Source organism: Mirounga leonina, unplaced genomic scaffold (genome assembly GCF_011800145.1).
Source record: "Mirounga leonina isolate KUSES-001 unplaced genomic scaffold, KU_Mleo_1.0 Mir_152, whole genome shotgun sequence".
In the NCBI taxonomy this organism is placed as follows: Eukaryota; Metazoa; Chordata; class Mammalia; order Carnivora; family Phocidae; genus Mirounga; species Mirounga leonina.
The window spans coordinates 19,769,282-19,794,298 of NW_023270380.1; the positions used below are offsets into that span (position 1 = coordinate 19,769,282).

Below are 25,017 nucleotides of genomic sequence, written 5' to 3' on the forward strand. Positions count from 1 at the left end.
GGCGGCGGCAGCAGAGGTCTGACCTGAGGTCTGAGGTCACACTCCCCACAGGTAACAGTAACAAGATAGGAAGATGCTAATTCAGTACCTTAATGGCTGGGTCATGAGGAATCTGTAGAACATTCCTTAGCCCACAGGAGGCCAGGAAAGGTTTTTCTCAGAAGATGTGTGTGTTGGAAAGACAATTCTAAAAGTAGAGAGGAACAGAGGGGAGCAGAGCTCAGTGTGATTTGATAGCAGCCATCAGGGGACAAAGGACACAATAAGGCAGGAACGCGGGGAAGAAGCAGGAGAGGCCCAGCTGCAGGGCGAGGCTTCAGATGCAGCCCAGGGCACTAAATCATTCCCCGAGGAAGGTGTGAAGGGCGAGGGGAGGGGAGAGACCAAGAGCACTCAGGTCTGGACAAGCAGGGAGGTGATGCTGTGGAGAGCACGCAAACAGGAGGGCAGAGGGACAGAAAGGGGAAATGGGTCTGGCCCGGGCACACAGAGCGTGGGGTACCTGGCAGGCAGCCGGGAAGAGGAGTGTGACACTGATCAGAAATCGAGGTTACGGATGCCTTCTTGTTTCCTAAAGAGCTGCTCATCAGGCAGAAGGCAAGACGAGAAGGGCAAGTGGGAAGCCCTACAGGCCGCCTCTGTCTAAGGGACAGGAGAACAGCTAGGAGCTGCCAGAGCCAGAGCAAGGACACAAAGAGGGCACTGGCACTCAAGCCACGTGTGCCAACAACGCCCAGGACGAGGTGGTCGATGGACATGAAAGCTCTCGAGAACCACTGTGCTGACGCTCACTGATGGCTCACTGCGTGCCAGGCGCTAGGGTGCAGCTGGCCCCTTGGCCAACCCCCGCCACCCCTGTAACAGGTAGGTTTAGGGACGAGGAAACTAAAGAACAGAGGTTCGGGGAGCCTGGGTGGCTCAGTTGGTTAAGCGACTGCCTTCGGCTCAGGTCATGATCCTGGAGTCCCGGGATCGAGTCCCGCATCGGGCTCCCTGCTCGGCAGGGAGCCTGCTTCTCCCTCTGACCCTCCCCCCTCTCATGTGCTCTCTCTCATTCTCTCTCTCTCAAATAAATAAATAAACTCTTTAAAAAAAAAAAAAAAAGAACAGAGGTTCGGACAGATGAGCGCTGAAAGCCACCAGATGCGGCCACGAGAGGTTCCCCCACGACTGTCACAGGATTAGCCTCAGTAAAATGTCGGGGACAGACGAGTAGGGACAGGGTGTGGTGTAGACCGGAAACACAAGCCTGCACTTAGCTGACAGTGACTACTCCTTTCATAAATTTTGGCTTGAGTGAGACAAGAGGGCTCTTAAATACTTTCTGAAAACTGCATAAAAGCTCAAGGAAGAGATTCATGATAGGAGAGGCCACTGAACTCGAACACTCTAAGGAAAAGAGGTGGCACCTTGTAACCATGAGCCGCACACGTGCTTCCCGTGAGGCCATTCTGGCTACGCCGAGCGCCCTGCACCAGGGCAGGGACGGGGCCAGAGCTGCTCCCCGGTGGGCTCACGTGGCTCCAATACCCACAGCTACAGCCGCGACCAGGGGCGCTTCCTTCTTCCAGGTCAGGTCACTCAGACACTGTGGTCTCAGTGAACTCTGAGCTTATCGGGGGTCAGTAACAGAATTCAATGAGAACAGTCATGGAAAACTGAAATCTTCAGGCATGAAAAATACCCTTCCACAGGAAATCAACAGTCAGCAACGGAAGCGCTTATGTCAAATGCTATTTTTTCCTGACGCATCAAAGATAAAAAATCAGACCTCACCTAGGACTGGCTGGCATCTCCTGCCAGTGACTTCAAGATAAATCCCATTCTTCTTCTCCCTCTTCCCCAATATGATATGACCATGTTAAACTGACATTACATTAGCCACAAGTTTGAATTTTGGAATATTATGGAAGAAGCAAAGTCGTCTTTCTACACAGAACAAAACCTGTTTGTGGGACACCAGGTCTCCTAAACAAAGCACGCATTTGCAGACAGCCCATCAGCCATATACGTGTGTGGAGACATCTGGAGCCTAGCCCAGGCTTTGCCAATGATCCACTGAATACAGGTCCTGGCTCACTGTGCATCGCTTTCCTCATGGACAAGATAATATTTTAAGATGCTTTCCAGCTCTTAATAATTAGAGTTATGCCCAAGTTTAAGTTTCTGAAATTAGGTAAAATTAGTTCTCTTCAGTGGTCTCCTTGTTACCTTGTTTAAAATAATTTACTTAAAAGTTTCAAATTATTAAAATTCAAATTCGTTAAACTCTGAATTAATATTTTTAAAAAATTCTCAAACTGGAGGGGAAAAACCACCACCTGGGACAGACTACTTGGGGCATGACTGTGTCCTCTGAACTGTTGAATGTTTTCTCTGTTCTGTTCGCAGAGGGGACCCTAAAACACACACACACACTGGAAACCCCAACTAACCCCAACTTTCAGTAAAGCTCTAGTAATGGGTCATCTGCCTAGTCCCTGTGCTTGTTCCTTTCTTCCACATTGTAAAATCTCTGAAATCAGAATGCTTCTACCATCATGGGATAGGCATCGTGTCTCAGTATGACTGCTGGTGTCTCTCTCCTTCTTAGAGAACCACGTATCTTATAACGGGTAACACTGTAGCTTCGATATGGTAATTCAGAACAGAGGCCTCAAAGCATGGCAAGAAAACTTTACTACGGGAAAATAAAGGAGCAGAATAAGCAACCTGCAACCAGCACCACAAGGAGCCCAAAACCTGCCCTACTTCAAATTATCTTGCGTACGGAAACCCCACAGTATTGCACCAGAGGCAGGATTTAGTTCCAAAAGTGTATCTACCTTCCCTCCAAATTTCTATCTAAAAACGAATGAACAAAACTGAAAAATAAGTTACAGACTGGGAGGAAATAAATGCGATACATTTAACAAGGAGTCTGCTTCCATAACAAACTAAAATATTCCTTCAAACCCATTTTAAAAAATTCAGTAACACAGCATAGGCTGAGAAAGGGATTTGGAGTGATACACATAGTCAAAGAATATGGAAAGACAATCAACCTCCAGTGAAAACAGGGAAATGCAAAGAACAACAAGGTGAGATCTCCATCATCACCACCAACCTATCAACCATGAGAATACGGTGACAGTCGGGGTCATGGAGGGACCTGGACACAGGGCGTCTCAGAGGATGGGGAAGTGCACACTGCAAACTCTTCTGAAGTCAGTTTGCCATTTCCCACAAAATTTAAAGTGTATAACCCTTAACCATCACCTTAATTTTTAGTATTTATCCTAGAAAAATATGTATGCACCAAACAGGCCCACTCAGGAGATTCCCTACAGCTTCTTGTAAAGCAAAAAACAAAACAACTTAAACATTTATCAAAATGGGAATGCTTATGTTCAATATAATAAACCTGTCCTAAAGAATACCATGTAGCACATGAGGAATGTGAGAAACAAGACAGAGGATCATAGGGGAAGGGAGGAAAAAATGAAGCAAGACGAAACCAGAGAGGGAGACGAACCATAAGAGACTCTTAATTTCAGGAAACAAACTGAGGGTTGCTGGAGTGGAGCGGGGGTGGGAGGCATGGGGTGGCTGGGTGATGGACATTGGGGAGGGTATGTGCTTATGGTGAGCGCTGTGAATTGTGCAAGACAGATGAATCACAGACCTGTACCTCTGAAACAAATAATACATTATACCTTAGTTAAAAAAAAAAAAAAAGAATACCAGACAGCAGTTAAAAGGTAAATTTAAATGCATTAAAACAGCCACATTTCCAAGAAGGAGCATTAAGATACACAAAGCAAGTCACAGAACAATGTGAATGGTGCAATCACAGCATTGTAAGAAGCAAAACAATGTTAGTGCTTGTGTGTATGTATAAACGCATTAAAATAACCATAAGATGTACTCCAAAAAATTAACAAGACAATCTTTTAGGAAAAGGATTTTTTACTCTCAGTGTTATTCTACCCGAATGTCTCATATCCTCACGTTACTTACACTATTAAAAAAACCCACAATTTATTATCTGAAAATGAATTTTAAACTGACCATCCATGCAGGTAAGGAGCTGGGCTACAATTCTTCGTTCCATGTCTTTTGAAGCAACTTCTCTCTTGGGGGTAATAGCATCAATTTCATCAATAAAAAGGACACAGGGTGCGTTTGACTGGAAATAAAAGTATCACAGAAGACAATCATAAAGACATTCCCCACACTGCAGCATAGTTCAGTCTGTATGTTTTAAAGAATCCTGGAGTCCGCGGGTCGTTCAGCAAACGAGCAGCACTCAAGAAGGCAGTTCCTGGCGTTATCACTTCTGCTTTCATCGGACTTAAGATGCTGCACAGAGGGCGGGGAGAGACTGCACAAAGGCTACCACGCTTCCAACCCTCTCATCCACCCGTGCTTTGTGGTGAGCAAGTCACTGAAATTCTTTCATCAACGAGGCATATCCTCGATGCTACGAGGTACGACCAGTGAGTGAGCACACGCTGAGCCAGAGAACCAGCAGCGGCCGTGAGGACCGCGCTGAGGAAGGGAGGGAGGGGAGTCCCCGGTACGCCGTGTGGACGACGAGCACCCTCCCCGTGCGTGTTCTTCAAGGCGCAGACTGGACAGAGTGGAGACAGGAGGTTCAGACAGAAGCACCAACTGCTGGGAGCAGAGCCACGGCGCCCGGGGGCTGGGGAGGGAAGGCACGGGTCGGTGGCCCGAGAGCATGCGTTCAGGCTGGGGAGATGCTGGGGGTGACAGTCACACAACGCGTGAGTGTCTTACTACAATCACAGAACTGTACTCTTAAAAATGTTTAAAATGGCAAGTTTAACATATTTTACCACAATAAAAACAAACAAAAAGAGAGGAAGATCAGTTAACATGAAAAATTTAAATAAAAATATCGAGAGATGCAATCACCAGCACGCTCATTCCTAGTTCTTCAGTGACACTGATCAAGCTAAGGGTCAGACTCTGAGCCCGGCTAAGGTGTCTCAACACCACGGGGACCACGGCAATTTATAGGGAAGATCTGGCCCATCACTAGCCGGCTCGCTTCCCAATCCTCCCGGTGACGACTCGGGCACGGGAGCAGCGAGGACTGCTACAGACAGCACCCAGGTACGGAGTCAGGTCACAGACAGCAAAGGTCTCGGGGGCGAGGACAACAGTATCTGCCCAGGACCGGAAAAACTCAGTGAGAAAAAGAGTAAGAAAGTAAGTGATGGTCATCAGAATTCAGCCGGAGGAAAGCCTACAGTTCTCAACAAAGAACCACGTGATCCGCTTGGACCGTTTTTGTTCTCTGACCCACACACCCAAGCGTGCTCTGTTCCATCAGGTAATAGGGACTGGTAGAGAGGGGCAGACCCTGTGTTTACTGAGCATCTGCTGTCACTCGCGTTTTAACAGCAGGATTTACAGTTAGGATAAAATCTGATCTGTAATTTCTCTGTTAACAGGATTTTCTTTTCACTGGTTCAATTAGGCAAACAGAAGAGTTTATACTGGCATTTCTATGGCTACTTTTATAATGTGATAATCCTAAAGATGAACAATTTTCACACAACTTACAAGCTATTTGCTAAACTTAATTTGGGGGAAGTAAAAGTGAAAGGAAATACCACCAGGATAATCTATTTTCAACATATACCCAGTGGCTATGACAACCCGGAACTCCTTGCCAATTACAGTTCTGCCTGACAGCAGATTCAACAGATTAGTTTGGCCAACAGTCTGTACCATGCATCTACTTTAAGTATTTAGCCATCGCGAGTTCTCTGTCATAACCACAGGTGACCTGACGACCCGATGTGGGTCGGACTCACCACGGCCTGCTCAAACAGCTCCCTCAGCTTCTGCTCAGACTCCCCAGATACTCCGGACACAATCTCCGTGGCAGCTACCTTCAGAATTGGGAGGTCCAGTTCCTGGATAGAAATACGTGAAAGAATCACCACATTGTCAGAATTTATCTTCCCTACCTGTTCCTCATTCAGTCCCTCTCTCAAAATTTTATGTTTTTTAAATTATTTTTTTAAGATTTTATTTATTTGACAGAGAGAGAGAGAGAGAGAGCACAAACAGAGGTAGTGGAAGGCAGAGGGAGAGGGAGAAGCAGAGCAGGGAGCCCGATGAGGGGCTCAATCACAGGAGCCTGGGATCATGACCTGAGCCGAAGGCAGACACTCAACTGACCACCCGGGGCACCCCTCAAAATTTCATTCTTTAAATGCCCAATTTTCTGAGAAACTTCATCTTTTTGTGTTGGTCTGATGAGAAACATTATTTAAAGATTTACGGTTTTAGGTCTTGATCCCAGGACCCTGAGATCATGACATGAGCCAAAGACAGACACGTCACCGACTGAGCCCCCCAGGCGCCCCGGCCACTTGTTTTTACTTTTACTGAAGGCACTGTGCAACCCCGTTTGTCAACTCTTTGGAGTAAAGGGTCTTGACTCTCCAGAGATAGGCTCCCCCTGCTTAGACTGAGCCAGAACAATTCCAGTTATTTCTCTGCTGGAAAGGATCGGAGGGGTCGTGACACAGTTGTGTCCCACTGGTCCGACTGGCACGTGTCACTGGGCCCCCAGGGAAGGAGCCTGGTATCCTTCAGAAGACAGGTTCCCGAAGTGAAGGAGGGGCAAGTGCCGCTGCCGCCCCCCGCCCCGTGCCCCATCCGTGGCACCCACGGCATCCAGCCTGCTCATTCTACTCCTAACGGTTCTAAAAATCACCATGTCAGCCACGGGAGTCCCACAGAGACACCGCCCGCGTGCTGCACCCCGAGTCCCCCACTCGTGACTGCTGTGACTGCGGTCGTTTGCTTGGGTGATGGCTGCCTCACGCGGCCTCTCCTACGAGACTGGGTTTGCTGCACTCATCCCTGTTTCAACGTCTGCCATGCAGCGGTCACACGACCGTTTACTCAACAAAGGAACCAATGAGGCAAATCCATTAGTTCTCCTGTAAGAACGAGCTCCCGGCACAGAGCACTAACCTATTCGTCACTGGTATAAAACACTATTCTTCAAACTGTAGTCACTCAGACATTGTGCATTTTACCACCCAACACAGTTTCTGAAAAATCTGATAGGACAAAAATAAGATGGCTACCTTTTCATTTTGCCACCTAAGTATGATCACCATTTTAGAAAGGCTATTTTCACACTAAAAAGTACAAGAACATGGGGTGCCTGGCTGACTCAATCAGTGAGTATGTGACTCCTGATCTCGGGGTCATGAGTTTGAGCCCCACGCTGGGTGTAGAGATTATTTAAAAATTAAGAAAAAAAATCTAAAAAAAAAAAAGTATAAGAATATGACTCGAATAGAAATTTTGAGTAAATTTAGTTCTGGGAAAAACAATGCAATCCTTAGTTTTCTCATTTACTGCTTCTGAGAACCACTGGCTTAAAGGGAAAGAGAAGTAACTGAAACAAACTGCGTGCTGCAAGAAGGGTGTTTAGGCCCCATCACCTTGCTTCCCACCCAGCCCCTGCCGTCTAAATAACTGACTGCTCTGAAGCAACAGCATCTCATGAACGGCAGCAGGATGGGTAGAAATGCAGAGGGGCCGGTCCTCCGGAGAATATGCCATGTCTGGTTCAAGCTGACCGAAGAGGAACAAGGACACACGGAACAAAAGCAACCGAAGCAAAGGCACGCGGGCAAACCTCACCCCAGCAACGGCGTGTGCGAGCAACGTCTTCCCGCAGCCTGGCGGCCCGTGAAGGAGGACTCCGCGCGGCGGGGTGGCGCCCAGGTGGTGGTACACCTCGGGGTGACGCATGTGGATGAGCATCTTGCACACCTCCTGGAGGGAACGGACAGGAAAGAAGTCTTCCTCGGCCCAAGAGGAGAAAGAATCCGCGTGGAAGGAAAGTCTATTCTTTTGGCAAGTTTGAAGCCCAGTCTGAAGCCCAGCTCTGGTGCCTAACGGACTCCAGCAGGAACCTCTCCGCACCCCTTCTCCCAGCTGTCGTAACATCTACCTCACAGCCTCGCAGACGCGACTCGTGGTTAACTGGAACAGAGCAGACGCTCAGTAAACAGTAACCGTCACTCACTTCTGCTAAAGCAGTATCACCCACAAAGCACGCATCTTCCGCACACCATGATCCCCATGGTGGAAAAGTGGAAGGTGCTACTCTTCCTTTACCCCTCAGCACCCTGAAGGTACAAGCCAGGGTTGCCCTTCTCCCCTCACCCAGGCTCCTTTCCACCCCCAGTTCCTACCAGAAACAAAGCGGCAATAAGCTCATCTGAGTAAATTCTGCACTCAAACTAACCTTTAACGTCGTATCATTGCCTCCAACATCTTCAAACTTCACCTTGGAGACCTGTAACTCTAGCTCCTTGGCTTTAGCTGGTACACAAAAGAGGAGAAGGAAACATTAGTGATTCAGTAGTAATTCAGAGTTCTATTGAATAATGTCTCAGCAAACCGAGGTCTATGGGGTCACTGAAGGCTTTTCTTATAGACATCACTGCACATGGCAGGTACCCCGAGCACAAGGGCTGGAACGGAGGACGCCGCTCCGGAAGCCCATCCCACCGCTCCCCCCGCCCCGCCGCCCCAGCCCCCAGGACTCGCAGCTCACCTTTCTGCTGCAGGACAGCTTCTATTTCTCCATCTGCTTCCTGAAGGTCTTTCTTCCTTTTGCTTCCTTTGCTCTTCAGCCGGACTTTCCTTTTTTCACTACACTCCAGAAGAGAAGCATCTTTGGGATCCTGGAAAGAAAAGAAATCTCAACATGCCTTGCTTGACATCACAATACCAGTGATGTTTCCTTCAACACGGGCATGACTGAAAATAAAGCATTCCCGGCCGGGCACTGGCACCTATGCCCAACCTCCGTGCTCAGGCATGGTCTCTGTTGCGGATCGGCCTTCTTTTCTGCAGCTGAAAGCTCAGTTTCTATCTCGCACGTGAAAACTTCCTTTCCAGACTCCTCCAGTTAGAATTAACCTCTTACTCACACTCCGAGAACACTGAATTTGCAAGTGCAGGATAGCCTGCCATGATCTGCCTTGTATGTGAGCACTTCTGTGTCTTTCACGGAACTGTGAGCTTCTAGAGATGAAACACTAATGTTCATCTTGTACTTCTCACCGAGCCTTTCACCAGTGGGTCTTCATGTGATGTCTGATGAATCACTAAATTAAACAGGACTACAGAGCTGCTTTGAAAGCCATAAAAAAGTATGATTCAACGTAAGAGTCAAGCTGTTTCCTCAGCCTTTGCAATAATGTTCTCTAAAAACAGATGATTAGGGCACCTGGGTGGCTCAGTCGTTAAGCATCTGCCTTTGGCTCAGGTCATGATCCCAGGGTCCTGAGATCGAGTCCCACAACAGGCTCCCTGCTCGGCGGGAAGCCCGCTGCTCCCCCTGCTTGTGCACTCTCTCTCTAATAAATGGATAAAATCTTTGGAAAAATAAAAATTAAAAAAAAAAAATTCAGTCCCTCATTTACACTAACCACATTTTGAATGTTCAAGAGCCACACTAACTGCATTTTGAATGTTCAAGAGCCACACGTGGCTAGCACTTACCACGCTGGACAGTGAGCCCCAGGGGCGTCCTCAGGGACTATCGTGGGGCAGATTACTGTGAATCCTCTCATTCTCTCGGGCGTTAAAAACTAGTTAAGGTTGGTGCCCAGTGTGTTCACTTTGTGGTAATTCATCCAGCTTTACTTTTATGTATGGTACAGTTCAACTTAGGTTAAAAAAAGGGTGTCTACTAATTCTGTACATTTTTGTGGTGTACCCATTTGTGCAGGCCCCCTCAAAGCATTACCCTAAGCTCAAAATGAGCCATACGCTGTTTCCGCGCTAACTTCCCTTCCTCCGACAACGACCAACCTTCTGTAACACATGCCCAAGGTACCTGTTCTTTAACTTGCACTGGTAAATGCACCTTGGAAGGCTCATCAGGCACTAATTCAACAAACTGACAACTACATGTCAGATGCATTTTATTTCTTTTTATTATTTTTAAGATTTTATTTGTTTTAAAGAGCACACACATGCATGCACAAGTGGGGGCAGAGGGAGAGAATCTCAAGCAGGCTCCACGCCCAGTGCAGAGCCCTATGCTGGGCTCGATCCCAGGACCCTGAGATCATGACCCAAGCCAAAGTCAAGATTCAGACTTTCAACCAACTGAGCCACCCAGATGCCCCGTTAGCTGCATATTAGCCAGGGAGACATTATTAAACAAACCAAAGGTCCTGTTCCCCTGAAGTGGACATTCTAGTGGAGAAAGTCAAAGAAAAAACCCAACTAAACAATTACACAGCAAGTTCTAAGTGGTCCTAAGTGCCTGACAAAAAGGAGATGAAGCAAACGGTATCCAATGACATGGTATTTTACACATCAGGAAAGGACGCTGCCAAGATTCCAGGGAAACAAGATGTGAGTCACAGGAATCTGGGGACAGTTCCAGACAGAAGCACAAGTGCACAGGCCCAGGTGAGCGTGCGTGGCGTGTTCTAGAAACAACCCAAGGCCATGGAGGCCGAGGAGATGACTGAAGAGCCAGCAGGGCAGCTGCGCGCACAAGGCTTTGCTGGCCACTATAAGGCCTTTTTTTTTAAAGATTTTATTTATTTATTTGACAGAGAGCTAGACAGAAGAGCACAAGCAGAGGGAGTGGCAGAGGGAGAGGGAGAAGCAGGCTCTGCACTGAGCAGGGAACCCGATGCGGGACTCGATCCCAGGACCCTGAGATCATGACCTGAGCCGAAGGCAGACGCTTAACCATCTGAGCCACCCAGGTGCCCCATAAGGCCTTTGATTTTAGACTGAACGAAGCCATTTCTAATACATGAATGAGAACAATCTGACTTGTAAAAACAACATCTATGGGGCGCCTCGGTGGCTCAGTCTGTGAAGCGTCTGCCTTCAGCTCAGGTCATGATGCCAGGGGCCTGGGATCCAGGCCCGCACTGGGCTCCCTGCTAAGCGGAGAGCCTGCTTCTCCCTCTCCCTCTGTTCTCTCCCTCTCTCTCTCAAATAAATCAAATCTTAAAAAACAAACAAACAAACCAAAAAACGACATTTGTGTGTGGAGAATAAAGTGAGGGGAGATTACTTAAGTAGTTAAGGCTTGGACTTGGACAGAAACGGTGGCAGTAACAGGACATGCCCACGTTCTCTGTGTGCTTCCAAATCCCCACGCCCTTCATGAAACACAAGAGTCTGCTGATGCTACATTCAGGAAAGGGGGTAATGGGCTCCAACTACTTAGGGCTAAATTCCACAACAAAAATACCTCTATCTCAGATCCTAGCTTCTTGTGATTACTCTTCTCATCTGTCACGTCCATCTTTCCACCAGTTCTGTCGATAAACCACCCTCCCTCAGAACCTCTGGCTGGGGTCTTCAAGGGGATGGAGCGTGTTCCGGAAGGTGTCCACGGGCTCGAGCCAGTGGTTTCTCTGGGCTCCATCTCGGGAGTCCTTGAAACAGATTCAGGATGTCCTTTCCGATATAAGGAGAGCAGGGAGCTGTTCATGTGATTTGCTGCCTGGCAGAAACACGACATCAGCATGAATTCCTCCCAGGTCCTTGTGGAAAGCTGGTTACCAGTACACTGCACTCCCCACAGCTTCTCTCATAGCATTTTAGCCGGAAAACACCGGGGTCCACAATAAGACGCTTCAAACATTTACTGTTCATAAACAATGTCCCCCCCTTCACCTCAAGTTAATGCACCAATTCATACATGGAAGTTAAATAAAACCAAGTAAGTAAGCTCGCTTTTAAAAAGTACAAAAGAATCAGGTATAAAAATGAGCTGGCTGTCAAGGAGAGTCACTACTAGCCCATCAAGTCAATACTGGATCAGAATAACTCGTTATCGTCCTGACTTTGTTAATAAATTAAAAAACTGAATTACCGTTGGGGAAAAAATAGTAAGCTACAAATCATCTAGCAGGGATGCCTGGGTGGCTCAGTTGGTTAAGCGACTGCCTTGGGCTCAGGTCATGATCGTGGAGTCCCAGGATTGAGTCCCACATCAGGCTCCCTGCTCAGCCTCCTCTGACCCTCCCCCCTCTCGTGCTCTCTTTCTCTCTCATCCTCTCTCTCTCAAATAAAATCTTTAAAAGAAAAATCATCTAGTATACTATTTCTACATTTCCCTTTAATTGAAACCTACTTCTTGGCAATGCCAGCCCTTTGGTAGAAAATGTATCCTTTTCTCAATTTTTACTGTTAATTCCCCTTTCTCTTCCCATGTGCCCTTATTTCTGGCCACTCTCTTCCCCTTTTTCCCTATGAAACAGGCTATAAACACAAATACTGAAAAGATAGCCATCCGGAGATTTCTTCAACACTATACACAGAAGTATTTTAATTATTTATTGATGGAGATGTTCAAAGTCTCTGATTCTATTCCACACTGATTTTTTTAAGGAGGGTTCATAATAATTAAAAAAAAAAGAAAATCAAAGTGGGTCCATTAAATGTCTGGCTTACCTGTGGATCTGGGTAGTCTTCCATATTTGAATCATCATCTGAATAGCTTTCAGTAAACCTCAGTAAGAAGAGGGAAAGAAACATTTTAAAGGCTTTTCTCCCACATTCTAAAAAATTACTACCCTAAACAAAAAATATACTAAGGCAAAATATTATGGTGGTTAAGGGTCCAGGCTCTGGAGTTAAAAGAAATCTGGATTCAAAATACAACACTGCTGGTTTCTAGCTTCTACTTAATCTCTGTGAGGATCAGCTTCCGTATCTATAAAGAGTAAGAATAAGTAATGTCCACCCTCACTGGGTTATTAGAGGATTCAAGAGAAGCTCCCCAAGTCCTTAGAGTACATAATAAATGCTTAATAAACTGTGGTTATCTTAATCCTAGCAATAAATAAAAGTGAAATGCAAATTCCTATCAGACCCAAGGGTCTCATTAGGAATATCAGATGCCCAAAAAAAGGAAATATTCCAGCAAGCCATAATTAAGTAATTGTGTAACAAATTCACAAATTCCACATGACCCAGCCACGTGACCAGGTACAGTTTTCCCAAGTCTGTCCATGAGAAATGAAGGTACAAAGAGGTTTTCATATCATACAGCGAGGAACAGGCATAAATCCTAATAACTACAAACTGAGAATGCAGTCTCAGTTCATCATAACCCAGAGTTGATATTGAATAGCTTCAAGTAACTACAGGACCCTGCTACTATTTAATAAAATGTCTTTAGAAAATAATTAAATAAGAAAAGGACTCTTCCTAAGTAAAAAGGTTTACATAAATGCTATGACCCACCTTCGTAATTAAGACATGAATTCTTTTGTTTTTCATTAAATTCTATTAACATAAGTTTGGGTTCATTTTTTTTTTTTTTAAGATTTTTATTTATTTATTTAACAGAAATAGAGAGCACAAGCAAGCAGAGCGGCAGGCAGAGGGAGAGGGAGCAGGCTCTCCCCTGAGCAGGGAGCCCGATGCAGGGCTCGATCGATCCCAGGACCCTGGGATCATGACCTAAGCTGAAGGCAGCCGCTTAACCGATTGAGCCACCCAGGCACCACAGTTTGGGTATTTCTAATCAATGTAAAGAAGGTGGATTATTGGGGCGCCTGGGTGGCTCAGTTGGTTAAGCGACTGCCTTCGGCTCAGGTCATGATCCTGGAGTCCTGGGATCGAGCCCCGCATCGGGCTCCCTGCTCGGCAGGGAGTCTGCTTCTCCCTCTGACCCTCCTCCCTCTCATGCTCTCTGTCTCTCATTCTCTGTCTCAGATAAATAAATAAAATCTTTAAAAAAAAAAAAAAAAGAAGGTGGATTATTCAACTATTTGGGGAAAAACCCATTCTGCCCTATGAGTCACACCCTACAAAGTTAATTACAAATGGATTAAAGAGTTAAATGTAATGCTATAAATAAACAAAGAAAAAGTACAGGCAATAATCCCATATACTCCAGTGATAGGTCTTTCTAAGCACATCCGCATCAACCATAAAAGAAATGACTGACAAATCTGACTAGGTACAGATGCAGAACTTCTCTAATCAAAAGACACTTTAAGGGGCGCCTGGGTGGCTCAGTCAGTGAAGCGTCTGCCTTCAGCTCAGGTCATGATCCCAGGGTCCTGGGATGGAGCCCCGCATCGGGCTCCCTGCTCAGCTTCTCCCTCTCCCACTCCCCCTGCTTGTGTCCCCTCTCTCGCTGTGTGTCTCTCTCTCAAAAAAAAAAAAAAAGACACTTTAAACAACAATAAAAGGCAAATGGCAAAATGGAACAGTCTATAATACATATAAAAGGAGGTGCTATTAGAAATAAGTCAGCGAGTGGCGCCTGGGTGGCTCAGTTGTTAAGCGTCTGCCTTCAGCTCAGGTCATGATCCCAGGGTCCTGGGATCGAGCCCCATGTCAGGCTCCCAACTCAGCGGGGAGTCTGCTTCTCCCTGCTCCCCTTGCTTGTGTTCCCTCTCTCCCTGCCTCTCTCTGTCAAATAAATAAATCTTTAAAAAAAAAAAAAAAGAAAGAAGTCAGAGAAAGACATGTATCATATGACCTCACTGATATGAGGAATTCTTAATCTCAGGAAACAAACTGAGGGTTGCTGGAGTGGGGGGTGGGGTGGGAGGGATGGGGTGACTGGGTGATAGACACTGGGGAGGGTATGTGCTCTGGTAAGCGCTGTGAATTGTGCAAGACTGTTGAATCTCAGATCTGTACCTCTGAAACAAATAATGCAATATATGTTAAGAAAAAAAAAAAAAAGAAGGTAGCAGGAGGGGAAGAATGAAGGGGGGGAATCGGAGGGGTAGACGAACCATGAGAGACAATGGACTCTGAAAAACAAACTGAGGTTTCTAGAGGGGACGGGGGTGGGAGGATGGGTTAGCCTGGTGATGGGTATTGAGGAGGGCACGTTCTGCATGGAACACTGGGTGTTATGCACAAACAATGAATCATGGAACACTACATCTAAAACTAATGATGTAATGTATGGGGATTAACATAACAATAAAAAAATTTTTAGGGGCACTTGGGTGGCTCAGATGGTTAAGAGTCTGCCTTCGGCTCAGGTCATGATCCCAGGGTGCTGGGATCGAGTCCCACATCGGGCTCCCTGCTCCTTGGGAGCCTGCTTCTCCCTCTGCTTCTCTCTCTCTCTCTCATGAATAAATAAATAAAATCTTTAAAAAAAAAAAAAAAATTTTTTTTTTTAAATCTTTCTCTGGGGGCCCCTGGGTGGCTCAGTTGGTTAAGCGACTGCCTTCGGCTCAGGTCGTGATCTCAGGGTCCTGGGATCAAGCCCCACATCAAGCTCCCTGCTCGGCGGGAAGCCTGCTTCTCTCTTTCCCACTCCCCCTGCTTGTGTTCCCTCTCTCGCTGTCTCTCTCTCTGTCAAATAAATAAATAAAATCCTTTAAAAAAAAAAATCTTTCTCTGATAATCTAAAAAAAATAAATAAATAAAAGGAGGTGCTATTTTATACAAAGGAATCTGACAACTAATATGGAAAATTCAAATACCTCTCAAAGAAAAGACAAAACCCATAAGCAACTAACCGAGGAAACATGAAACAGTTAAATATTTAACCTCACTAGTTATCAAAAAACTACAAATAAAAACATATCAAGGGGCGCCTGGGTGGCTCAGCTGGTTAAGTGCCTGCCTTGGGCTCAGGTCATGATCCTGGAGTCCCAGGACCGAGTCCCGCCATTGGGCTCCCTGCTCAGCAGGTAGTCTGTTTCTCCCTCTGACCCTCCTCCCTCTAATGCTCTATCATTCTCTCCCTCTCTCAATAACTAAATAAAAATCTTTTTAAAAAAAATCCATTTTTGCCCATGAAACTGGCAAAGATTAAAGAATAGTACTACCAGGACCTCAAGGGTGCAGAGAAATGAACTCTTTATACAAAGCTGCTGGGAGTATGAAACCAGGCAACTTTGTTTGGAGGACAACTCAAAATGTACCAGAAATCTCAAAAATAGTATCTTTAACCCCAGAAACACCACTTCAAGAATTTAACATTAAAAAAACAAAGAAATGTATAAAAACATACATGTGTGCTAAAGGATTATTTACTGCACATATGATAGTGCAAAACTGGAAACAACCAAATGTCCACGAATACAAAACTAGTTAAGAAAATGATGGTAGGGGCACCTGGGTGGCTCAGTCATTAAGCATCTGCCTTCGGCTCAGGTCATGATCCCAAGGTCCTGGGATCGAGCCCCACATCGGGCTCCCTGCTCGGTGGGAGGCCTGCTTCTCCCTCTCCTACTCTCCCTGCTTGTGTTCCCTTTCTCGCTGTCTCTCTCTCTCTGTCAAAATAAGTAAATAAAATCTTTAGAAAAAGAAAAAAAGAAAATGATGGTAAATCCAAATGAGAAGGCAGCAAAGTGAAAAGGAGCTACCAACACAGATCCTGTAGACATTAAAAGGAAAATGAGAGGACATCTTGAAAACTTTATGCCAACAAATTCCACACCTTAGCTGAAATGGACATGTTCCTTTAGAAGTACAATTTACCAACACCGATAAAAGAAGAAAAAGAAAATAGGAAGAGCCCTAGATCTAGCAAAATTGACTGTTATCCAAATCCTCTCCAAAAAGAAGCCTCTAGGCAAAGATGAATTCTAGGTGAATTCTAACAAACTATTTAAGAAAGGTAACAGTAACATTACATTAACTTTTCCGTCAAATAGAGACAAAAAACAATTTGCAAACTAATTATTATGAAGCCAGTATAACCCTAATACCAAAACCTGAACAAGATCCTGCAAAAAAGAAAAAAATTCAGATCAATATGAATACAGACATAACCATGTACAAAAAAAGATCAGCAAACAAGATTTTACAGTATCTAAGAAGGATAAGATAATACATCAGGACCAAGTAGGGTGTATCCCAGGATGCAAGACTGGCTTAACACTCAAAAAATCAACGTAATTCACCAAATTAATAGAACAAAGGGAAAAAACCGTAACAAAATCTTTCATTAAGTGCATAAGCATTTGACGAATGTAATACCCATTCATGAAAAAAACCCTCAATATTATTTCTTAAACGACAAAATTAGCTGATGATTCTTTTTTACATATCCGGCATTGTATCAGGTCAGAGAAAAACAAAGATAACAAGACGGGTCTTTTGCAGATACATACATGTAACAATCTCAACACCATATGACAAGCATCATAACAAACATCTGTAACCAGGGGTTAAGGAAACATGCAGAAAGGCATCTAAGAAAACCCAACAGGGGCCCCTGGGTGGCTCAGTAGTCAAGCGTCTGCCTTCGGCTCAAGTCATGATCCCAGGGTCCTGAGATCGAGCCCCACATCGGGATCCCTGCTCAGCAGGAAGCCTGCTTCTCCCTCTCCCACTCCCCTACTTGTGTTCCCTCTCTCGCTGTGTCTCTGTCAAATAAATAAATAAAATCTTTAAAGAAAAGAAAAAAAAGAAAGCCCAACAAAGGCACTGACGTGGCCTCTTGAAGGCTGGGTGGGAGTTCATGGCAGGGAAATGAACATTCCAGCTACAGAGAGCCACTCATACAAAAGCACAAAAATGTGTCTTTAGGCAACTGTGAGCATTCAGTAGGCCTGAAGCAAAGATCTGGAGACGTTAGGTAAGTATTACACGCGGCCTGATGGTGATGAAGAGCCACTGAAAATTTTACAAATAGAAATGTAATGTGGGGCGCCTGGGTGGCTCAGTCGTTAAGCGTCTGCCTTCGGCTCAGGTCATGGTCCCAGGGTCCTGGGATCAAGTCCCACATCGGGCTCCCTGCTCGGCGGGAAGCCTGCTTCTCGCTCTCCCACTCTCCCTGCTGTGTTCCTGCTCTCGCTATCTCTCTCTCTGTCGAATAAATAAATAAAATCTTTGAAAAAAAAAAAAAGAAATGTAATGTGATTGCGTCCATGGTTAACAAAAACACCCCCTTGGGGCGCCTGGGTGGCTCAATTGTTGGGCATCTGCCTTCGGCTTGGGTCATGATCCCAGGGTCCTGGGATCGAGCCCCGCACAGGGCTCCCTGCTCGGCAGGAAGCCTGCTTCTCCCTCTCCCACTCCCCGCTTGTGTTCCCTCTCTCGCTGTGTCTCTGTCAAATAAATATATAAAACCTTAAAAAAAAAAAAAGAAAAACACCCCCTTTTCTGTAATCCTTACTCATTATCCTCTTCACCTTGTCTTGCTCTTTTTGCCAGATGTTCATCTTCTAATTCTGTTAGATCCTTAAGTTCTTTCTCACTAGTAATTATGTTAAATACTGAAACAAAAAGAAAAATGTTATGAGCTAAATAAAACAACTCTTTAACTTCATGAATAATTCAGCTCTAACACTAAAAGACTCACCTTTTTCTACCTGAATCCTAAAAGCATTTCTTTTTCTTCGACCATAGTCTACACTGAAAAACATAACAAGAATCTCAGTACAGTGGTCTCCACCAACATTTTACCATTAAACTCAATCTAAATTGATCACATTAATTTGCACGAGTACGTAAGTATGTCACTGTATTCACTCTGCCCATAAACTTACTTTCTTTTTTTTTTTTTTAAAGATTTTATTTATTTATTCATAAGAGACAGAGAGAGAGAAAGGGAGAGGGAGAAGCAGGCTCCCCACTAAGCAGGGAGCCCAATGTGGGACTCAATCCCAGGACCCTGGGATCATGACCCGAGCCGAAGGCAGACGCCCAACCATCTGAGCCACCCAGGTGCCCCATAAACTTATTTTCAAGCAACTTCTGAGTTTACATTTTCAGTACTGTAAATGTTTTTTTTTTTTTTAATTTTTATTTATTTATTTATTTTTTAAAGATTTTATTTATTTATCTGACACAGAGAGACAGCGAGAGCAGGAACACAAGCAGGGGGAATGGGAGAGGGAGAAGCAGGCTTCCTGCAGAGCAGGGAGCCCAATGTGGGACTCGATCCCAGGACCCTGTGATCATGACCTGAGCCAAAGGCAGACGCTTAACGACTGAGCCACCCAGGCGCCCCTGTAAATGTTTTTTTTAAAATATTTTATTTATTTATTTGAGAGAGAAAGGGAGGAGAGAGAGAGAGCATGAGCACGGGGGAGGGGCAGAGGGAGAAGAAGAAGCAGACTCCCTGCAGAGCAGGGAGCCTGATGCGGAGCTCGATCCTAGGACCCTGCGATCATGACCTGAGCGGAAGGCAGATGCTTAACGACTGAGCCACCCAGGGACCCCGTAAATTTTTCTTGATTAGAGATGGGGTTACAGCATCAGAAACACCGGCAGCTTGTACTGGAAGAGACAGGAAGGATGAAGTGAAGGAATGCTGCCACAGTTCTGGGATTCTACAGGATGGGCCATCAGCTGTGGACAGGCATGACCCTTCAAGGAAAGGGATGAGTGAGGTGGGAGGGCTGCTGCCACCACCCTGGGCGCAGGGGGCCCAGGTCCAGGGAGTGGCACTGTCTCCTTGGATCCAAAGGGCAGGGTGGCCATCCTAGGGGGCCCACAGGACAGAGCACTGAAGCAAAGTAATCCAATACAACTGGTGTTTCTATAAGAGTAAGAGGGGTGCCTGGATGGCTCAGTTGGTGGAGCACGCGACTCTTATTTCAGGGCTGTGAATCTGAGCCCCACATTGGGTGTACATTACTTAAAAATAAAATCTTAAAAAAACATGAATAAGAGATTAGGATACAGACGCACGGAGGAAAGACCACGTGAGGACACAGGGAGAAGACAGCCACCCGCAAGCCAAGGAGAGACCTCAGGAGAACCCAACCCTGCCAGTGCCTTGATCGATCACTGACTTCCTGCCTCCACAACTGGGAAGCCTTAAACTTTTGTTGTTTAAGCTCCCCCGCCTCTGGTACTTTTTTATGGCAGTCCTAGCGAACTAGTATACGAAGAAAAAACAGAGACTCTAAAATACACAAAGTGGTGATAATTCATGGAGTGAGGTATCAGGAAAGGTGGTGTTAGAGACACAAGAGAAAAACTAAATCTGTAGGGCCTGGAGACATTTCGAGGTAGCCAGAAAGCTCAGGGAGATCATGCCTGATGGTTTTAAATTCTTTAATGAGACAGGAAAAGAGGCCATACTCCTGACCAGACTGTAAAGTACTGAAAGGGAAGCAGCCATTCCCCTTAGTAACAAGGACAGTGCCTTGCATATAACAGGTAATTGATAAGTCTTCAGTAAACTGAATTCTAAACTTATGGACTGATGAATGAATGTCAGCAGCAATTAATATCAATTGGAAATTTGGGCAGGATGGAGACTAAAAATAAAGGCAAGAATCTAGAGATTACATCTCTTTACCTGTACATTCTTTGTAAATCAGATGCTAAGACTCCAATGTCCACGTATTTGCCACATTTGTTGCTGGTGAGGTACTAAAACAAAAAACATGACAAACATTCAACACTCAGTGACGTGATTTTAATCAGAGATTGAGCTATTCAAACATGTTATGGTTTAACATAAACATTATTAAGTATATCAGAAATTAAAAAAAATCACTACATAATTATCAAGCCTGGAATCAGAGAATTTAATTAACATTATTAATCACTATGACAGCACAGTAACAATAATGAGAGTAACTACAGGTTAGTAAGTGAGGGCTTATTATATCCTAAATTCCCAAATACCCCACAACAAAGCACTAAGCTCACAAGGGCATCAAGGGCTATTTACATCTGAGGGAGCATTATAATATTTGCCACCTGTCCATCACTGCAGGAACTTCTAGCCTGAGACAATTCATGGTTTCCATATTAAATCCCTCTTGATGATGTCAGATCTTTGCAAAACTGGGTTTTCAGCAGTTGCTGTTAAGTAAATCCCTTAAAAAATTTAATATGGAACAGGAAATGAGAGTGTCAGGGTTAATCTGACCCAACGGGCACACAAACCCCATTCGTATGTGTGATTATTTAAGAATGAAACCAGGGCGCCTGGGTGGCTCAGTTGGTTAAGCGACTGCCTTCGGCTCAGGTCATGGTCCCAGGGTCCTGGGATCGAGTCCCGCATCAGGCTCCCTGCTCGGCGGGGAGTCTGCTTCTCCCTCTGACCCTCCCGACCTTCCCCCTCTCATGATCTCACTCTGTCTCTCTTTCTCAAATAAATAAATAAAATCTTTAAAAAAAAAAAAAAAGAGTGAAACCAACTATATTAATTTTCCTTCAATTTTTATATATCATTTTTCCAAAAAGCTACTAAGTTATTTGGATTAAATAATCAGGAAGCAGCTTGAACCTAACTACTTAATAAACAGACCCAGTAGGTACTCCTTGGCCTGGAGGCACCATGAAACGCTCCCAAGAAACTGAGGGCTCTGTGCACCTGCTGACGGGTCTCTGACACGTTCTTCTAGCAGCACACACAGTCCCACGAGGGATGTCGGTTTCCCCCACCTATCAAAGAGACTTTAAAAGGCTACTTACTTACTTACTTGGCAGCACATAAATTATAGGGCCAGATTTCAAACTCGGAATGTCAGCAGCAACTTCCATGTTTCAAGGCTTGCTGGTCATCCAGTCAAGGCATGCCTGACTTCAGACAGCAATTTCTTCTCAAGAGTCCCTAACACAGGATAATGGTCTCAGCATAAATGCCCCCAGTGCCAAGAGACCAGGTATCCAAAGCAGACTGTTCTGGCGAATCTTCCCCTTCTCTGGATTCCTAGAGCATGCTGTCATTTACTACAGTTAATTCTGAATTAGACATATTTGTGTACATCTCATATCCGCTACAAGTGGAACAGTTCCTTGATGGCAGCAGAAATACAACCACTTTAATCTGCTACATTTGGGGGTGGTCTGTTATGCAGCAATAAATAACTGATATGCTAGTTAAAAGGAGACAAATGTACTACTTGTGGGAAAAGCCCTAAAATATACCAATAAGTGAAAAAAACAAGCAATAGAATAGATGCAGATGAGGCTTCTTGTGTGTATATATACATATATATATATATCTAACTGCATACATGCATACAAAATTTTAAGGTAAAATAGAAACTCGGCGTGGTTACTCCTACAGAAATGAAGATGAAGGAATTCTTTCTTTTCTTTTATGCCCTTCTGTCCGTTCCATTATCGTTTTCATAATTAGCCAAAGCAAACGCAATAGAGAAAAACGGATAATGTCAAATGGTGAAGAGCTGCAAAGAGCCCCTGGATTCAGCCCTTAGGAATCACTACTGAGGCACCTGTTGAGTGAAGTAAAGGAGCCAGTGGTGGGACTATCCAGAGTCAGCTGTGGGCTAGGGAGCAAAGGTCCTGTGCTTGGCCTGCCTGAGGTCAGTGTGGTGAAAGCAAGCGGGACAGCAGAAGGAAACAGGAGGGGCGCCTGGGTGGCTCAGTCGGTTAAGGGTCTGCCTTCAGCTCAGGTCATGATCTCAGGGTCCTGGGATCGAGTCCCTGCATCGGGCTCCCTGCTCAGTGGGGAGGCTGCCTCTGTCTCTCCTGCCCCTTGCCCTGCTTATTCTCTCTCTCTCACTTTCAAAAAAATAAAATCTTAAAAAAAAAAAAAAAAAAAAGGAAGGAAACAGGACGAAAAAGTAGACAGGGGCCAGACTATGTCGGACTCTTTATGATGGGTTTTTCTCTAGATATTCTTTGACTCCACCAAAGGGGTTTTCTGAGCAGGGCCCTGCCAAGCTCCCTTTAAAAGAACCTCCCTGGCTGCCCTGGGAAGAACAGACCTTAGGTAGAACTAGAAGCAAAGAGATCAAAGTGGTTTGGGCTATGATGGTTGGAGGCACAGTCAGAAAGGAGTGGCTGGGTTTGGAGTATATTTTGACGGTAAAGCCAGATAAATTGCTGATTAATTGGTTACAGAAAGCGAAACAAAGGAGTAGTAATGGTTGTTAAGGTTTTTGGCTCTGACAACTGGATGGATGGTAGTGTCATTTAACCAAACAAAGAACACCGAGAAAGGACAGGTTTGGAGGAGAGTATCAAAATATTCAGTATGGACATGTTGTGGGAGATACCCATCAGATACCCAAGAGGAAATGTCAAGTAGGCACCTGGATATTCAAGATGAAATCCACACTGGATACATGAGTCTTGGAATATATAGACAGTATTTAACGTGAATATATAGGGACACCTGAGTGGCTCAGATGGTTAAGTGTCTGCTCAGTTGGTTAAGCGTCTGCCTTTGGCTCAGGTCATGATCCCAGGGTCCTGCTCAGTGGAGACTCTGCTTGTCCCTCTCCCTCTGCCCCCCCCAACTCATGCTCTCTTTCTCAAATAAAGTCTTTAAAAAATAAAAATAAAAAATAAAGTGAATATATATTTTCTTTTTTTTTTTTTAAGATTTTATTTATTCATTTGAGAGAGAGAGAATGAGAGAGAGCACATGAGAAGGGGGAGGGTCAGAGGGCGAAGCGGACTCCCCGCCGAGCAGGGAGCCCGATGCGGGACTCGGTCCAGGGACTCCGGTATCATGACCTGAGCCGAAGGCAGCCGCCCAACCAACTGAGCCACCCAGGCGCCCCTAAGTGAATATATACTTTCACTGAATTTATGTTTATATAGTCACAAATATATATTGAATTTTATATTTATAGTAACTTTAGTGACTGTATAGATAGCATATAGCGTTTAAAGGCTTTACACTGGACAAGATCACCTAGGAAGCAGGTAAGAGGAGTATGAGGATCGAGGGACAGCACAGGAATTCAAGGCACTTCCAACACTTCCTTAGGGTTTGGCAGGGAGAGACCCATCCGAAAAGGAGACTACAGCACTGGCAAAGTAAAAGAAAAAGAGAAAATATAGCTCCCAGAGTGCAGCGAAGAGAAATCTCTTCCTCCTCCTAAGACTGCTTGCAGACTGTGCCACTGCAAGACATCTATCACACACTGCTTTCTACAGATGGGTATAAAAATGAAAAACCCTCGGGCAAAAGCCTATTACGAGGTCAGATCCACGCCAAGCTCCCGCCCCTCTCCCGACTCCTTCGGAGCCGCATCCGCCCGGGCGCCGGCTCTTCTCAGGCCGCACCCGCCCCCCTTCCGGCTCCTTCGGGGCTGCACCCGCCCCCCTCCCGGCTCCTCCGGGGCCGCACCGCCCCTGTCCCATCTCCTCAGGCGCTGCACCTGCCTGGACCCCGGCTCCGGGCAGCCCCGCCACGGCAGAAGGGCGGCCCGCGCACCGCCCAGGACCCGGGCCGCGGCGGGCGGCTGGTTCACGCTGGCCTGGGAGCCGCCGAGAAAGGGCCGCGTACAATATCCACCTGCACAACCCGCTGCTTCAGCCTGTTGTCCACGAAGGCCGCGGGTCTGGGCTTCATCCCGCGCGTCAGGTCGGCCGCAGCCTCGCCGCTGGCTCCACGGGGGCTGGGTCCTCGCAGGGCTGCCCGCGGCGATCGCCGGGCCGGCCGCCCCGCCTGCGCCCGCCCGCCCGCGGTCCGCGCCGTGCCCCGGCGCTGTCCCACCGCGAGTGAGGAAAACGCCCCCGAGAACAACGACACGTGCCAGCACCAGGGACTTCCTGGGAGTCTTACTTTGCAGGCTTGTCCAGTGGGCCCTGGATGACAGGACCCCTTTTGAACACGCTCAACTTTATTGTTCCTCGCTGTGCGGACACGCGTGCGCGCGCCGGCTGGCTGCGAGGACCTTCCCGGGGGCGCCGCTCCGCCTGGGTTCCTGGGTCGGGTTCCACCCACACCCTGCTCCATGCAACACTAGTCTCGTCCGAATCTTAACGAACCCCCAACCTAGAGACGCCTGGGACGATAAAGTCGGGGAAAAACTCGGCGCCACCCAGCTCGGCAGGGAGGCCCCACCTGGGCGCCGGGTTCGGCCGGCAGGTGCGCGCAGGTGACCCCGGCGTCTGCCGCGTTGGGAAAGCTGGTCATCTTGCGCGATTTTCCGCCGCTCGTTTGTCGAGCACGTCCAGGGCAGGATTACAGCTAGACCTAGAAGCTGCCCAGGATTTTGGTAAACGTCCGTACTTGCAAGTGAGGTTTTATTATGCAGTTGAGAAGACACAAAGGGACAGTTAACGTTAACACACACCCAGAGTTGCCGGCTTCCGTTTCTG

The 25,017-nt window shown here is 46.1% G+C and overlaps 1 protein-coding gene across 12 annotated transcripts in view; it reads right to left on the reverse strand.

Moving 5' to 3' along the window:
- NVL (nuclear VCP like) overlaps nucleotides 1-24,315 on the reverse strand; it is a 96,652-nt gene extending 72,337 nt beyond the window's left edge. For 7 of the 12 annotated variants that reach the window (XR_004679894.1, XR_004679895.1, XM_035008643.1 and 4 more), the window contains exons 1-11: nucleotides 24,209-24,315; nucleotides 20,279-20,352; nucleotides 18,329-18,381; nucleotides 18,143-18,242; nucleotides 12,487-12,544; nucleotides 11,279-11,533; nucleotides 8,603-8,732; nucleotides 8,291-8,367; nucleotides 7,681-7,815; nucleotides 5,826-5,927; nucleotides 4,051-4,168 (exon numbers count right to left, since the gene is read on the reverse strand). Coding sequence is in view for 10 of the 12 variants with exons in the window: in XM_035008643.1 (XP_034864534.1) it covers nucleotides 4,051-4,168; nucleotides 5,826-5,927; nucleotides 7,681-7,815; nucleotides 8,291-8,367; nucleotides 8,603-8,732; nucleotides 11,279-11,533; nucleotides 12,487-12,544; nucleotides 18,143-18,242; nucleotides 18,329-18,381; nucleotides 20,279-20,352; nucleotides 24,209-24,265 (1,159 nt within the window). In the remaining 2 variants the exon portion in view is untranslated. Of the gene's footprint in view, nucleotides 1-4,050; nucleotides 4,169-5,825; nucleotides 5,928-7,680; nucleotides 7,816-8,290; nucleotides 8,368-8,602; nucleotides 8,733-11,278; nucleotides 11,534-12,486; nucleotides 12,547-18,142; nucleotides 18,243-18,328; nucleotides 18,382-20,278; nucleotides 20,353-21,405; nucleotides 22,354-24,075; nucleotides 24,165-24,208 lie in introns of those variants that run through there. The other 5 variants (XM_035008644.1, XM_035008645.1, XM_035008652.1 and 2 more) reach the window with 5 other exon arrangements.
- Between the last annotated feature and the right edge of the window lie 702 nt (nucleotides 24,316-25,017).